This window comes from Erpetoichthys calabaricus, chromosome 12 (assembly GCF_900747795.2).
Source record: "Erpetoichthys calabaricus chromosome 12, fErpCal1.3, whole genome shotgun sequence".
Taxonomy (NCBI): domain Eukaryota; kingdom Metazoa; phylum Chordata; class Cladistia; order Polypteriformes; family Polypteridae; genus Erpetoichthys; species Erpetoichthys calabaricus.
This window is the reverse complement of record NC_041405.2, coordinates 140330937-140348517: the sequence shown is the minus strand read 5'-3', so window position 1 is coordinate 140348517 and position 17581 is coordinate 140330937. Positions and strand designations below refer to the sequence as shown.

General features: G+C 41.3%; 1 protein-coding gene across 2 annotated transcripts in view; it reads left to right on the top strand.

Annotated features, from left to right (window-relative positions):
- Positions 1-266: 266 nt before the first annotated feature.
- LOC114662751 (guanine nucleotide-binding protein subunit alpha-11-like) overlaps positions 267-17581 on the top strand; it is a 43283-nt gene continuing 25968 nt past the window's right edge. The window contains exons 1-2 of one of the 2 annotated variants that reach the window (XM_028816400.2): positions 267-1481; positions 7283-7467. In XM_028816400.2, coding sequence (XP_028672233.1) covers positions 1319-1481; positions 7283-7467 — 348 coding nt within the window. In that variant the 5' untranslated portion in view covers positions 267-1318. The remainder of the gene's footprint in view (positions 1482-7282; positions 7468-17581) is intronic. The other variant, XM_051935304.1, reaches the window with a different exon arrangement.

Here is a 17581-nt window from a genome sequence, read left to right as displayed (position 1 = left end):
ATTAAAGCAGAGAGAGAAAGCTGTCCAGCCCATGATGAAAGAAGTCTCACTGAAGAAAGTGTGCCAGTCAACTACCCAGTGCATCATCTAGGATTGAGTGCCATCTGGTAACTCATTAAGACACAAGCAAAGAGTTTGTCTCATCCGGACAATTCTTCCACCTAGGAGGTGGGAAGACAAGCTCATCTAAGTAATGCATTATTGAGTCAATGGGCCAGCATATCATCTAGGAGTGAGTATTATTAATACAGAAGCAAAGTGTGTTTGTCTCATCTGGACAATTCATTCACCTAAGAGGGTGTAAATTGAACAAAACATCAGTGAGGAGACACGCTTATCTAAGTAACCCATTTTTGAGTCCCCTGACCAGCACATCATCAAGGAGTGGAGGACATCAGTTAACCCCGTGACACGAGAGTAGCAGCAGTGCCTCATGTGGTTTATCTCACTGAGGTGAATGTGCCACCCATCAACTGACTAGCTCATGATCTGAGAAAGGAGTCTTATCTGTTGGCTCGTTACCACAAGTGTGAGGATTTCGTCTCATCTGGGATACAGATCATCGAGGACTGGGCCTCACAAGTGGATTAGCGAAGGAAGTGTTTAAGCTGTTACCTCAAAACGCTGATGAGCAGCACTTTTTCTCTTTAAACTCACTGTAAGTATTCTTGGATCCTAAAGGGAGTAACACATCATGGATGAGTGTGTTGTCTCCTGAGACTGTTATAAATGAGAGGACTTCACCTACTGTCTCATGTGTCACTTCATTAACCTAACTGGGGCAGGAGCCTCGACTGGATAGCATATTAGCAAGAGATTTCCCATAATGATCAGTTCACAGGCAACATCAGCTAAAAGAAAAGTCCTATCCATAAGTGGACACTGAAATGGGCGTCTTAACTGAGGAGTGTCACAGAGAAAAGGACAACTTAACCCAGCAGCTGGGAAGCTTTCTGGATTCGATCTCCACCTTTCATGGCGTGAGGGGTCTCACAGTGATAAGGGGACACCTCAACCAAGTAAGTTGACACACGGACCCTGTGACAACATCCACTGTGTGACACACCACCCTCAGGATTTTTTTCTGTTTTTACTACCTTTATGGATGTTTACTTTGAAGACTGGACCACCTCTATTCCAAAATGAGTGGTGCTTTGGGTAATATCTTCTGAATGGTAATTAGCTTCACAGTAACTAGATAATAATCTATAAAGCACATTTCTTCAAGAAAGCTGAGACTCAGAAGCATTCGTCCGTGTCCTTGGCTTGACCTTTTTCGTTGCTTTGTGGACGCCACCCGTCTGCTTCAGCGGAGATCATGGGAGGCTGCTGCTGGTCATGTTCCCTCTGGTGCTTTCGGAAATGTTCCTTTTGGCTTTCGCCTGAGGAGAAAAGCGTCATCGAGATTAACCGGAATATCAACAGGATGCTGAAGGAGCAGAAGAAACAAGAGAGTCATGGCATTAAAATTCTGTTATTAGGTAACCTGTTATGGTTTCCAGCTGGGATAAATGATTGGGCTTCCTGAGGGTTTGAAAATGGGCAGTGGGTATAACTCACATGTGCCAGTTACGTCCCCTGGGTATATTGACAGCTCAGGTCTATCTGTGGTGGGGACTTGGCTGGCTTTTTCATTGGTGGGTTGGCACCCTGGTAAGCGCTGCTGTCCTCCTGAATCTAATGGCTTAAGTCTGAATCCTGCACTTGGTTACTGTCTGTCGGTGTGCAGTTTATATGTTCTCCCTGTGTCTGTGTGGGCTTTGATCCAGGCACTTGAGTTTTCCTTCCACATCTCCAAAGACATGCTGGTTAGGATAACTAGTGTTGTGTGTGTCTGGGTGTCTGAATGGGTCCTGCAACAACCTGGCACCTCACCCAGGGCTCTGGATTGGAGTAACTGGGTCTGCTTCATTTGTTTTCCTCCTTATATCATAATGTAATGAAGATAATGTGTAAGATCCCATGCTTCCATCCATCCATTTTCTGACATTGTTTGATCAAATACATGGTCAGAGGGAACCCTAATTCATCCTGGTGCCAGTTCATGACAGAGCACTGTTTCTCTCACTCCCACAACATTCAGGCAAGTTTAGAGGGCACTGTCGCTCCTCTAACCTGACAGACAAATGTCCCGAACACCAGGTAAAAGAACAAAAAGATGCTTTAATTCTTTCTTTTCCTGTAACAGTGCCTCTAAGCACCCCCAACCACCATACAGAGGCAAACAATAATATTAATAAATACAATAATTATTCTCAATTCTTTCCTCTTCACCTCCCAGCAAGCTCTGTCAACTACCTCCCAACTCCGGCTCACTTGCTGGGTTCCCAACAGTCCTTGATATAGTCCTTGACCCAGAAGTGCTTCCGTTCTTCCTCCCACGTGACTTGCCAGGAGGGCTTCCATCCCCATGACTTGGGAGTACTTCCAGGTTATACAGAAAGTAAAAATCCCCTGGTCTCCCTGCAGCATCTCCTGGCTGCACCCACAGTACCCAGCAGGGCTGAACTCCAGATCCCATGGTGCCATGCGGGAATCAGGGGCACCGCTAAGCTGCAGGGAAACCGCCATCTAGCATCCTGGGGGAGGCAGTGTCCCAAATTAGCTGCCATTCCCCATCCTTCCAATCTTTGAGCTGCTGGCTGTCAATCATGATGGCCATTACTGCATTTAATAGACATGACTTCTCTTTTTCATTTTAATTGACTCACTTTTTAAGGATAGAGCAACCTTGATTTTTTTTTTGAAAGAAAAAGTGAAAATTTGGTCTGCTGTGATTCTCAAAACATTCTGATGATGCTCTTTCTCATAAAAGAAAAAAAAAGTTTTGGAAATGTGTGATGTGGCAGCATGAGTGCACCAAGCAGCCAGACCCCTTAACTAATGTGTTTCACTAACAACTGAATCAGGGGGTCTAATTAAGAGATCAGTTCAAAAAAAATATTGGCTCTCCAGAAACTGAGCTTGAGACCTCCAACGTAGCTCTAGTGCCTCACTTTACTTCTTTGTATTGGATGGCTGCTGCTTAATACAATGATACGACTAAATGTTTTGAATCGTAAAAGCCAATCTTTAAAATGAAGGAGAGAGGAGTCTGTGTGGCATTAGCAGTAGTAGCTGGCTACTAATTAAGAAAGTGGCTGAAACAAAGACCTGCAGCTCTCTGGGGTCCGAGTGTAACACCCCCACCATAGTGACTACACACTAGGAGGGGGAGCCCAAGGTTCGCCTTTCAGTGTCCACCACCGCTTAGCCCACTACTGCCCCATCTTACTGTTACGACTCACTCTAGATCTGTTTGTTAAACTCGGCTTGTCTTCTTCAATTTGGTGCAGATGACTTAATCGAATCCTGCCCTAATTACCCACCTGTTGAGCTGCCCACCGTTATTAAATCACTTGGGTTCTGGGGTGGGTGTAGGTTTTAAAAGGAAGCTTGTTTGGGTTTTAGGGTGGAGAGTAGTGATGGGAAAATGAAGCCTTGTGAATCTTTGAGGCTTCCTTTCTATTTGTGCCAGAAAAGATTCGAAGCTTTGAAGCCCCAGCCCCAGTATGAACAGTGACATCTGGTGGTTAATTGAGGTCAAGGCAAGCTCTCAAGAGTGCAAGTGAAGCAGCACTCACTGTTTCAGTCTCATGTCACCAGCAAAAGGTCAGAAAAGTCTATGTTCATTTTATTCTGCTAAGGTCCTTGTCCATTTGTACTATTTAACTTTTGAACGCCGTTTTCTGCTGTTAGTCGCAATCTGTCACCAAAGCTCTCCAAATCTCTCTCTCCTCACAACCCAACATTGTTGAAAGAGAATAATGCATTTTATATAGGTTACCTGTTAATTTAGCGCCAAAGCTGTGAAACCGATTAAATGCTGTCAAACCAATGAAGCGGGCTGTGAAGCACTGATGACGTTCAAAGCTTCAAACGTTACGGGTTACGTGACAGTGGAATTTTGACAGAAGCTCTGACACAGTGATTCGACTCACTACGCTTCAGATTGACTGACACAAGCTTCAATGCTTTGGTATCATTTTCCCATCTCTAGTGGAAAAAGAGAGAGAGAGAGAGAGAGAGAGAGAGATGAATGGATTTGGGTTTCACAGAGCAAGTTATGGAGAGTTAGGGTTGGATAGCCTGGCTTTGGTTATTTTTTCTTCTTATTGCTTGTTGTAAGCCAAGGATGGATAGGATTAGAAATGAGTACCTTAGAGGGTCAGCTCAAGTTGGACAGTCGGACAAAGTCAGAGAGGTGAGATTGCGTTGGTTTGGACATGTGCAGAGGAGAGATGCTAGGTATATTGGGAGAAGGGTGCTAAGGATAGAGCTGTCAGGTAAGAGGATCAGAGGATGGCCTAAGAGAAGGTTTATGGATGTGGTGAGAGAGGACATTGAGGTGATGGAGGTAACAGAACAAGATGGAGAGGACAGGAAGATATGGAAAAAGATGATCTGCTGTGGCAAACTCTAACAGGAGCAGCCGAAAGAAGAAAAAGAAGCTAGCCATCTATGTGATAAACGTGGATAGTGTGTGTCTAGCTGTGTAAACTTTGTTTAGCTAGACAGCTATGTTAGTGTTGTCCTCCTGCCTTGTTTCTGTTTTGTGTGAAATTTTCTCCATATTCTGTGAGGTTTTTCTTTTTGACCATAAATGGACTCCTTTTAGGTAGCTGGTTATTTTTTTCTCTGTTTTGTCTCCCTCCCTCTCTCTCTCACTTGTGTGGCATATTTATATGCCCCTGGGCCTTTTTAGTAGGTCATAACACTTACAAATATGGTGAAAAGCTGTGCACCGTGCTTATGGATGGTGCTATGTACAGTACAGTGCCCTCCATAATGTTTGGGACAAAGACACATTTTTTTCCTTCATTTCCCCCTCTGCTCCACAGTTTAAAATTACAAATTAAACAATTCAGACATTGTGATTAAAGTGCACATTGCAGTCTTTCATTTAAGGGGATTTGCAGACATTTCGGTCACCCCATGTAGAAATGACAGCACTTTTTTCTATGTGGTCCCCCCCATTACAGGGCACCATAATGTTTGGACACAGCAATGGCAGGTCTATTAAAGCTGTTGTCATATTTAGTTCTTGGTCACTTATCACTTGTATGTGATGACTTCTTGAAGTCTGTGACATCTCCAGGTACTGAGGGTCTTCTCTGCCAGGCCTCTAATGTGGCCATCTTCAGCTCCTGCTTGTCTCCTTAAGTCTTCTCTTAGGCATATGGACGTCCTGCTCAATTGGATTTAAATCAGGTGACTGACTTGGCCATTCAAGAATTTTCCATTTTTTAGCTTTGAAAACCTCCTGTGCTGCTTGTTGTAGGATGAAGTGCCTTCCAATAAGTTTGGAGGCATTTACTGGACCTTGAGCAGATCAGATGTTTCTCAGAATTCATTATGCCACTGCTGTCAGCAGTTCCATCATTAATGAACAGAAGTGTGCCAGGACCCGTGGCAGCCGTACATGCCCAAGCCATAAGACCACCAGCTCCATTTGTAACAGATGAGGTGGTCTGCTCTGGATCTCAAGCAGTTCCTTTTCGTCTCCACACTTTGCTCTTGCCATCACTCTGATCAGGTTCATCTATGTCTTTTCTCTAGGTCTTGTTTTCATGCCTTGTACAAAATGAGGTGATGGTGAGATGATTTTTTAAGTACGCAGGGGAACTTTATTTAACACAGGTCTTACATCCACGGCATCCATGCTCTATCTGAAACTCTATAAACAAAACACAAAGTTGATGTCCCTTTTTCCGGTGCTTTCCTTATAGATAGATAGATAGATAGATAGATACTTTATTAATCCCAATGGGAAATGACATAGATGCCTACAAAATGCCTGATAACAATAATACATTTCAATGAAATATCTTAAAACAAAACTGCGCATATATATATATTCATATTTTGTTGACACATAAATATTACACTGTCCACAAAACCTTTTCCTAGGATTCTGCAGGCTCTTTGAAGTTCTTTTTCTCAAACTGCAGTCTGGCCTTGCTGTTTTTATGGTCTGTATCTTGCAGTGCGGCGTCCTCTGTGTTTCTGCTCATGAAGTTTTCTACTGATAGTCGGCTCTGACACATCCACATCTGCCTCCCGATGACTGTTTCTGATCTGTCACACAGGCGTTCGATTCTTTTTCTTTACTATAGTGAGGATTCTTCTGTCATCAGCAGTGGAGGTCTTTCTTGGCCTACCAGCCCCTTTGTGATTACTGAGCTCATCAGTGTACTCTTTCTTCTTAATGATATTCCAGACAGTTGATGTTGGTCATCCTGAGGTTTTACCGATGTATCAGATGGTTTTATTCTCGTATTTCAGCCTTATAATGGCTTATTTGATTCTCTGTTGATACAGCTCTTGTTCTCATATTGAACAATGTCAATTAAAGACCCCAAAGGATAGAAACAAGCTGAAGTATCTTATGAAGCCATGAAACCCACAGGAGGAATCACAAACACCTGTTATGCCAATTATCCCAAGCATTATGGTGCCATGAAATGGGGGGCCATGTAAAAAAAGTGAGGTGTGACTGAAATGTGTGCAAATCCCCTTCAATGAAAGTCTGCGATGTGCACTTTAATCACAATGTCTGAATTGTTTGATTTGTAATTTTAAATTGTGGAGCAGAGGGGTAAAATCAAACATTAAAGAAGGCACTTTAAGTAGTTGTCGTTAGCAGTCACTAACAAGCAAGGCTCCACATTGCCCTTGGCTGTTAAAGTTTAAGTAGCCATTCTTCAGAGACTTTATAATCATGCCTTGTCTTACAGAGATGTACTGGCATCCTGCCCAGGTGCTGTTCTGCTCCCAGAGTTTGCTGGGTGGGCTCCAGCTTCCCTGTGACCCTGCTCAGGTTGAAGCAGGTTTAGCTAATGGTTGGATGGTAGGAGGTTATATTATTTGTGCCAGTGCTACTAGGGTGTTGTACTGTGTTAGCCATTATGGATGTAGTAAGAAGTCAAGCAAACTGACGCCTTTTATTGGCTAACTGAACGGATTACAATATGTAAGCTTTCAACAACTCGGGCCCCTTCTTCAGGGAAGATCTTGAGCACAGAGCCTGAGTTGCCTCAAAAGCTTGCATATTGTAAACTTTTTCGTTAGCCAATAAAAGGAGTCATTTTGCTTGACTTGTCCCAGTGGTTAATCATAACTGCATGAGTAGCTAATGCATCAACATATGAAAGTTGTTCCTGGTGCTTTTATTACACTCCTAAGGGGGTTTTGCTTATTAGCCATTCTGATTGATTTTCTGCATTTTGTGGTCCCTGTCCAGGAACTGGTGAGAGCGGGAAGACCACTTTCATTAAACAGATGCGCATCATCCATGGAGATGGGTACTCCAGTGAACAATGCCAGGCCTTCAAGAAGCTTATCTACCAGAACATATACACTGCCATGAAATCCATGGTCCAGGCAATGGACACGCTCAAACTTTCCTACATCCTCCCTGGTAATGAGGTACAAATACAATTCATCCCTTCAGCTTGTAGCAATAGTAAGATTTCTTAATTATATTTTTTTTTCTCAGCTTATTTTGCCACTGTGATTTTATTAATATATTGGGACCATTATGGGGGTGCATCTCAAAGCCCCAAACCTGTGCCACAACTACAAATACACAATCTTGGTTTCAAACTATTTTTATTTTACAAAATACTTTTTCACAGGCTCTTCACTTAATTCTTCTTTTTCTTTATTAATTCTTTCTCTTTCTCTTCCACTCCTCCCAGGTGGGTTTTGTTCAACTCCACTCCCGACTCTCTGGCTGAGGTGGACAAGCCCCTTTTTTAGCCTGGACCCCCAGAGTGCTTCAGCTGTAATAACACTGCCACCAAAAAATACTTTTGGGCCTATTGTAATATAAATTTGCATCTATAGAATTTTAAAAGGGAGCCCCCCCATCCCATCCTTCATATGTGAGTCTGCTTACCTTGAACAGGGGTGCCACAACCCCCTGCCCTCCAAACTTTTGTATGTATATAAATTCACCTTTGTGGACTTTAAAGGAGAAATACATACAATGGACAAAATAACTTTAAAGGATAAACTTGAGTGAATGACATAAACAAATGAAAATCATAAACATCCAAAACTGATAATAATATACACTCAGATTTTACTTTGTTTGCACTGATTACCGGTTTCGATTCAAAAGAATACACTTTCCTGTAAAATTGTGTTCTGCAATGACCAAAAGCTAAGTTTCTAGGAAAAGGAGAAATTTATCTAATGCAGGAATGTTTTACTCACGGACAAATGTGTGTTGCATATTCAAGAACAAGCAGCTGCAGCGACCTGATAATATAATTATTATCATTTAATTGATGCCTTTACCCAAGGTGACTTACAACATCTGAGATACAACTGGTCCTGCTTCTTTTGTTTTTTCTAATTGGAGCACAGACAGGTTAAGTCACTTGCTCAGGGTCACACAGTGTCAGTAGTGGGATGTGAAAGCACAACCTCAGGGTTTGAAGTCCAAAACCTTAACCTCTACTCTTCACTACCAGTCAATAACATTAGCTTTTGGCAAAAAAAAAAAAAAAAACTTCAAGTATTATAAACAGAAACGTATACAGTTAGTTACATAGCACTTCTGATACCCCTGATTAACCGATGGCACCATAACAGACACCCATTGTCTTATGATATTACCCTGTAGGAACCGGGTAGCAAAGCTAGTGTATGTATATATAAACATATTGTGGCCACCAGGAGGCACTCCAGCTCCTCAAACACCTGACACAAAGGCTCAGACATAAATATAGAAGCACAAAGACTCGTTATTTGTGGGAAACTCTTAAGCATTTCCCATGCCACTACCACAAGTACAGCCAAGCGCACAGTATTCAGCACTCAGCAATATTCTTGTCTTCTTCTCCTCTCTCTTTGTCTCTCTCTGTCACTGCTGCCTCCACTCCTCCTCACAAGCTTTGTCTTCCTTCGTTCCGACTCTGGCTCCAAGAACAGGGGCAGGCAGCTCCTTTGATGTCCCACCTGGAAGCTCTTCCAGTGTTCTGAAGCTGTAATTCGGAAGCAGTTCTGGGTGAGGTGAGAGCCTGATAAACTAGGGCTCACCAGTCCCTGCAGCACCCCCTGGTACCACCCACAGAACCCAATAGGGCTGAGCCGACAAATTCCAACTCCCATGATGCCCTGTGGGAAACTGTGTCACTGCTGCAACCCAGGAGGGCTGCCATCTAGCAGCCCAGGGGAGACAATGCCCCGTGCATGCTGTCTTCCCCTGTCCTGTCCTTCCATCTTGAGAGCTTCCCAGCCAGGTAAAGATGGCGGCCGTCCCTCACAGTATTTATATATCTATAAACTGTATATACTGTATGTACAGTGTGTGTGTATTAATATATATGTATATATGCATGTGTGTGTGTATTAATATACATATCTGTGTGTGTATTAATGTGTAAATATATGTGTGTGTGTATTAATATATATATATATATATAGTATAAGTGTGTGTGCGTATTAATATATATGTGTGTCTGTATTAATATGAAAATATATGTGTGTGTATTAATATATATGTATATATATGTGTGTGTGTATTAATATGTAAATATATGTGTGTGTATTATTATATATATATGTGTATGTGTGTATTAATATATATACAGTGCATCTGGAAGTATTCACAGCGCATCACTTTTTCCACATTTTGTTATATTACAGCCTTATTCCAAAATGGATTAAATTCATTTTTTTCCTCAGAATTCTACACACAACACCCCATAATGACAACGTGAAAAAAGTTTACTTAAGGTTTTTGCAAATTTATTAAAAATAAAAAAATTGAGAAAGCACATGTACATAAGTATTCACAGCCTTTGCCATGAAGCTTAAAATTGAGCTCAGGTGCATCCTGTTTCCCCTGATCAACCTTGAGATGTTTCTGCAGCTTAATTGGAGTCCACCTGTGGTAAATTCAGTTGATTGGACATGATTTGGAAAGGCACACACCTGTCTATATAAGGTCCCACAGTTGACAGTTCATGTCAGAGCACAAACCAAGCATGAAGTCAAAGGAATTGTCTGTAGACCTCCGAGACAGGATTGTCTTGAGACACAAATCTGGGGAAGGTTACAGAAAAATTTCTGCTGCTTTGAAGGTCCCAATGAGCACAGTGGCCTCCATCATCCATAAGTGGAAGAAGTTCGAAACCACCAGGACTCTTCCTAGAGCTGGCCAGCTATCTAAACTGACCGATTGGGGGAGAAGGGCCTTAGTCAGGGAGGTGATCAAGAACCCGATGGTCACTCTGTCAGAGCTCCAGAGGTCCTCTGTGGAGAGAGGAGAACCTTCCAGAAGGACAACCATAACTGCAGCAATCCACCAATCAGGCCTGTATGGAAGAGTGGCCAGACGGAAGCCACTCCTTAGTAAAAGGCACATGGCAGCCTGCCTGGAGTTTGCCAAAAGGCACCTGAAGGACTCTCAGACCATGAGAAAGAAAATTCTCTGGTCTGATGAGGCAAAGATTGAACTCTTTGGTGTGAATGCCAGGAGTCACGTTTGGAGGAAACCAGGCACTGCTCATCACCAGGCCAATACCATCCCTACAGTGAAGCATGGTGGTGGCAGCATCATGCTGTGGGGATGTTTTTCAGTGGCAGGGACTGGGAGACTAGTCAGGATAAAGGGAAAGATGACTGCAGCAATGTACAGAGACATCCTGGATGAAAACCTGCTCCAGAGCGCTCTTGACCTCAGACTGGGGCGACGGTTCATCTTTCAGCAGGACAACGACCCTAAGCACGCAGCCAAGATATCAAAGGAGTGGCTTCAGGACAACTCTGTGAATGTCCTTGAGTGTCCCAGCCAGAGCCCAGACTTGAATCCGATTGAACATCTCTGGAGAGATCTTAAAATGGCTGTGCACCGACGCTTCCCATCCAACCTGATGGAGCTTGAGAGGTGCTGCAAAGAGGAATGGGCGAAACTGGCCAAGGATAGGTGTGCCAAGCTTGTGGCATCATATTCAAAAAGACTTGAGGCTGTAATTGCTGCCAAAGGTGCATCGACAAAGTATTGAGCAAAGGCTGTGAATACTTATGTACATGTGATTTCTCAGTTTTTTTTATTTTTGATAAATTTGCAAAAACCTCAAGTAAACTTTTTTCATGTTGTCATTATGGGGTGTTGTGTGTAGAATTCTGAGGAAAAAAATGAATTTAATCCATTTTGGAATAAGGATGTAACATAACAAAATGTGGAAAAAGTGATGCGCTGTGAATACTTTCCGGATGCACTGTATGTGCTCGTTTGTGGGGGTGTGTATTAATATGTGTGTGTATATTAATATGCATATATATGCGTGTGTATGTGTGTGTATATTAATATGTATATATGTGTGTATGTATTAATTTGTATATATATATGTGTACTTGTGTGTATTAATATGTATATGTGTGTGTGTGTATTAATATATATATGTGTGTGTATTAATATATACATATGTGTGTATGTGTGTGTCAATATTAATATGTAAATATGTGTGTATGTATTCATTTGTATATATATGTGTATGTGTGTGTATTAATATGTATATATGTGTGTGTGTGCGTGTGTGTGTGTATTAATATATATATATATATATGTCTGTGTGTATGTGTGTGTCAATATTAATATGTAAATATGTGTGTATGTATTAATTTGTATATACAGTATATACAGTATATATATATATATATATATATATATGTATACATAATGTACCCACACAGCAGTATATATAGTATGACCTATATATTATACCACTGTACATGAGTATGTGCATCTTTGAAGATGAAGTCCTCTACACAGACGTTAATCACCATTTTGGATGTCTTGAGACAACACAGCAGTAGCAGCACTTTTGAAAAGCACATTCTAGAAACATTAAGGGCTTGTAGACTAGGACAGCTAGTTTAAATTGTCGAAGTGCATTTACTGAAGGCCGTGTGCTCTCGTCCTGTGGTGACCTTCCATTTACCCAAGAGGGTCCAGCACAGGAGATCTGCAGCTGAACTACTCTAGAATTATCACTTGTGACATCTCGCCTTCTCACTTTGTTGTAATTATGTGAATTTCTCATCTTCATTTTGAGGAAAAAAACACAAAGAGGTGTTGAAATTAAAGATACACTTGTTTGTTTTTATTTTAGTGAAAATAAAAATCAAACTCAATGTATTATGTGTGTATCACAACTCTTCAATTGCAATTTGACTGCAAAAATTCCATTTCTGCCTGCCGTGGTCAATATTATTTAATATAAGTGAGAGGTCAATATGAGGTGACACCTTTGCTCACTCGGGGTAGCATTGTTTTGTGTAAATTAATTCAAAGATTAAATCTTAATATAATGAGCACACTCACCTGAGTCGTACAGTTCTGAAAACGCCAGCTCAGCGCTGCAGTACAGTTTAAAAACACAGACTCCAATCGCGGTCTGAGTGGTTTAGATTAGATTAGATAAACTGGATTACTCTGCCCTGATTGGACCCTGCACATGACATGTCTCATTCTCAAACAAACACATTCCAACACAACGGACACAGAGGATTTGCTCTCAATAGCGCTTGTTTGGATGCTTACCTGTATGCATCTAAATTGCATTTTGTACACTTTGATTACAAATAATTTACCAGTCAGTACATTTTTACGATAAATGGCCGCTGTCGTTACCATTCCTTTAAAGGATTTTTTCCGCCGATGTGCACATGCCCAGTGTTGGCGAACTTCTACATGAAATGCGTTTTAGGTTGTTTTAGTGCAGACAGATACATTTTCGTAATTAATAATGTGACAACGCTGGTGTGGACGGAGATTGTTTTTATTTAAAAGCGCAGTTTTTTTATGTGGACACAGCCTTAGTGTGTGAAAACTGTTAGAAGACGCAGTGCCATCCTGAGAAGCCAGCCTTGAAAGAAAGCATGCAATCGGATGTGCGTGTGTGAGTGACAGAGAGCACAATGTTTTACTCAGCCAACATTAGTCATGATACAAATGTCAGCCAAACACAACCATAAAAAATCACAGAAAACGTTCGTCTGTCCACCTCTTATTCTGTCAGACAGTACAACCACCAAAGAACAGGATTCAAAGATACTTCCACATACATGAGATACTCGGCACTAAAAGCAGAAACACCAATGAACACTCATTCAGTAAATGGTGCGTGATGTGGCACAAACGTGACGGTCACCCGAGCCGGCCTTAGGGCGAAGCAAATGAAGCGACCGCTTCGGGCCCACAGCTGGAGGGGGCCCACTGCGGCCAAGGTTTTTTTACGTCTGAATATTCTGGCATTGATTTCAATTGAGCAAGAGATAGTTGAATCTCTTGATTATTCTGAACTTATTCATGAGTTTGCCAGTGCCAAGGTTCAAAAAGTGTCTTTTGAGTGAAATAGATTTCAATATCTGCTGGTAAGTTATTTTATATGGAAATCTGAATATCTCGAAAGTATGAAAACAAGCTTTAAAACCGAATAAAAATGTAAAAATAAAATAATGTGGATCTTATCGTCATAAAATAAAAAAAATATATAAAAAATATAAAAAGCAAAAAAAAAAGTGCTTGGCCTAGCTATTTACCTCCACGTGCTGCCTGGTGGAAACAGCTAAAGCTGGCTAAAATGTAGCTTTATCTGTTAATGTATCGTCACTAAAGACATTTATGCGGGCCCAATCCGACCTCCATCACTCATACCCTTCACTCAGGGCCTTGTACGACAGCCTGCAAATTTGGCTCCTGTCAGTGTGTTACGGTTGTCAGTGTCAAATGGAAATCGTCAAAAAGTGATGGTTGTAGATGCCGGGAATACGCATTTCTGCAGCCCAGAATACAGGAAGTCGCTTTGCGGCCGGAGCTCTGCCCCGGACCCCCTAGCTGCAGGGGTCGGGCCCCTTAAAGGCCCTCGGTATCAGTTTGCTTCGGGCCCGAAACAGTCTAGGGCTGGCTCTGTGCTCAGTGAAATGAAAAACCTCAGCAAGTCTTCTGGCTGATGTGGTCCCAAACATCTGTTTTTCAGTATCTTCTCAAAGGGCAGTGTGTGTGTGAGTCGAATTTATTAGTGGCGATGCTGATGATGACTGTTCTAATGTAGTGAGGTGTACAAGTCCATGTAGCTTTTATACTGCGTCATGAAAACTTCACTTTTTATTTTCAAGAACTAAGCTGGAATTTAAAAGTTCAAAGTTATGCCCAAAGCACTGAAAGACCTGGCCAAGAAAACTGGAAACAGGCAAAGGGAGTCAGGCAGAAAGAACTTTTCTCAGATTCCATAAAGAAATATTTTTCTAGGTAAGAAATTTCATTGCACATGTCGTGAAAATTGAAAACAAAACTGATTGTGATGACTAAGCTGAGTTTGCCTGTGTTAAGAGACGGGAGTCAAACAGGACTTAATGTTTGCACCATAGCGCCATCTGCTGGAAATGGTGGAGGCTGGCGCTGCCTCAGTTGGCCTGACGTGGAGACGCCGCTGATAATAACGGTCAGCTGAGGGAAATCTGCCAGAAAAACGAAACACCTTAAGCAAAAGGCGTACGGGTCTCACAGTTTCAAGACATTTTGATAGGAAACATGTAATATTACAAGAAAATAGTTATCAATAACACTACAGTAGACAGCTTCCATCTACAATTATTCTTCATAGTTACCTTGTAACACCAGCTCTTTGCAAATTTCCGTTTTATAACCTTTGTGCGCTTAGTTTTTGAACGTGTTTATGCAAAATGGTTTGGTTTCTCGTTTTTTCAGAGGACTGCTGGTATTGATATATTCTTAAAACACAACAGAAACATTTTGCTTTTTAATGAATCTGGAATATAAAAACTTGGTATGTCTTTAATTTATTTATTACTAATGGAAAATTCTGCATTCACAAATGTAAACAATCCAAGAAGAGACCTTCAAAAGCAGAAATTAAATATTGTATTAATACATTGGAAGGACTGAAAAACAAAAAAGTTACAAACAATTATAAACTCTTCAATCGGTTTTTTTTTTTTTTTTAAATCTTCATTAATAAGACATTTAAATAAGACCCGTATACATAAATAGATAGGTAGTACTTTATTTGTCCCGGGAGAGAAGTTTAGCTTTTTACCGAAGCTCAAGAAATATTATAACAACAATGACCCCGTCAAATACACATATGAATTACAAAAAAAAGAAAACTTCTGACTGGGATAAAGATAAGTGGGACATCACAGTGAGCTGTAGTAAGACATATAGCCACAGTTATTGACACATTGTATTTTATTTTTGTATTACACTTTATTTGTCTGTAGAGCCTCACACACTTCTGCAGAATGATTTGTTTCCTATAAGTCCTCAATGCTGGTGTGTCACAGAGAGGGTATGCAGCACTGTTCATAATGGCACTCGGTTCTGTCTGCATTCTCTCACACTGTGTACACTGAGTGTGTGTTCATGTATGAGTGTGTACGTGTGTATAATCAGGTCTCTACACGGCTTGTTCCGCAAATGGACATTACGCCTGGCGCTGCTCCTGTGGTGCAACCTGAGCAGGTCTGACCTCATCTGTCTGCCACCTGCAAGCCTCTTAGTGACAGCAGCAGCTCACTGACATCCAAGACAGAAGTTGTAGTATGTGTGTTGTCACAAGAATAGACATACACCACAAAAAGGTTTGGGGTAGCCACCCCCTATAATGTAAGTTGGTTTCAAAAAGAAAAGATTTGAGAGATTGTGGTCACACTGAGTTCAAGACAGAACTGATTTGCAGGATACAAAATGGCGGCTTTAGGGTTGGGCAGAAGAAGTGATGTCAGCAGAGTCAGAACTGGAAGTGAGGTCATCAGGGTCAGGCGGAATGTCCCATAACAGGTCTGCAGAGGAAAGAGAAAGGGTTAGTGTACTCTGCCACCCCTGGTCTGGCATGGAATTACCCTCATTTGAGCCCTTTAGCTGCCTCCCATGCACACGTGTGTGACAGTGTATATTATTGTCTGTTTTTATTATATGTATGTATTTTGGAGTTTCTGTAAAATTTTACTTTCCCCTTAGATATCTATCTATCTATCTATCTATCTATCTATCTATCTATCTATCTATCTATCTATCTATCTATCTATCTATCTATCTATCTATCTATCTATCTATCTACTGTAAGAGAAAAGACAAGACAGTATAAAAGTATGGGGCACCTGAAGGCAAATCCCATATAACTGAAATGAAAATAAACATGTTAAACAAGTGGCGTTGATAAAAAATTACTTTCAGACGTGTAACTAAATCTTGACTGCCCTAAGATGGCAGCTCTTGAAGCTTTGAGGGCTTTTGGCAGGATGAGATGAGACCATGCAGGCAGACACAGGAAGTGACGTTAGTGGTGTTATAGCTGTCAATCTTCCAGTCTTAAGTGGGAGGAAGAGAAGAGACATCAGTCCACAGCGCCAACCCCAGGAGTGGTGGGTTATTACCATCACTAGAGCCCTTCAGCCGTCCCCTTAGACAGGGGTGTTGAACTCCAGTCCTGGTGAGCCGCAGTGGCTGCAGGTTTTCATTCTATCTTCTTCATTAGTGACCAATTTTTACTGCTAATTAACTTCTTTTGCCTTAATTTTAATTTGCTCGACTCAGGCCCCTTTGTCATTTCTTTTTCCTTAATTAGCAGCTGAACAAAAGAAGCCACCACATGACCATCTCACCTGTGCCTGTAACACAATATTTGGAAATAAAGAATGAAAGAATGGTGAAGGTCTCAGTAAGGTTGATCTCTCAGGTCACCTAAACATTTTGATATTGGTGTCAGAAAATCAGAAGATCAAAAACAGAAAACCAACAGTTTTGGAAATGTCTGCTGTGGCAGAATAAGAGCAGCAACAAGCAGTAGAATTAAATAATGGGTTTAATTAACAGCAAGAATCAGCTTCTCATTAAGAGAGTGGTTGGAATTTGAAGCCCCAGTTTAGCTGGTCATTTGTCAGCTCATTTCATGTCTCATTTCTGTTTGGCTGCCATTTAATGAAGAAAATAACCAATTCAGAGGACTGAATCCTTAAAAACAGGGATATTAAAATGAAGGGTAAAGGAGTTAACTAGCAGTGAAAACCAATCACTGATTAAGAAAAGGGTGAGAATGAAAACCTGCAGCCACTGCAGCCCTCCAGGCCTGGAGTTGGACATCTGTGCCCTAAGCACACACACATGGCAATGTATGGTTAAAGGTTATTTCCATGCTGAAAATGAAAGAAAGTCAAAGACACCCTATGGCCTTCATCTCATTTAATGGTACCTTGATAAAAAGAAGTCTTACTTTCTAAACAAACTAGGGGGCTCCGCCCCCTGCTTGCTTCGCTCGCCAACCCCTGGTGTTGGGAATGACAAAGAGCGTGATGTATGAATGAGATATAGAATAGTGTGACGGTGTAGATGATGCAAATAGAAAGCACCCAATAAAGTGTGTGGCACAGTGTAAAGGTTTATTTGAAAATTTCTTTGTACACGCCGTTTAAGTGTAAAAGGTAATTCCAGCTCAGAACTTGTAAGGTCATTTAAGATGGTTACTGTTGTGATCAGAGTCAAGTTTGTCAGAGCTTAGAAAGA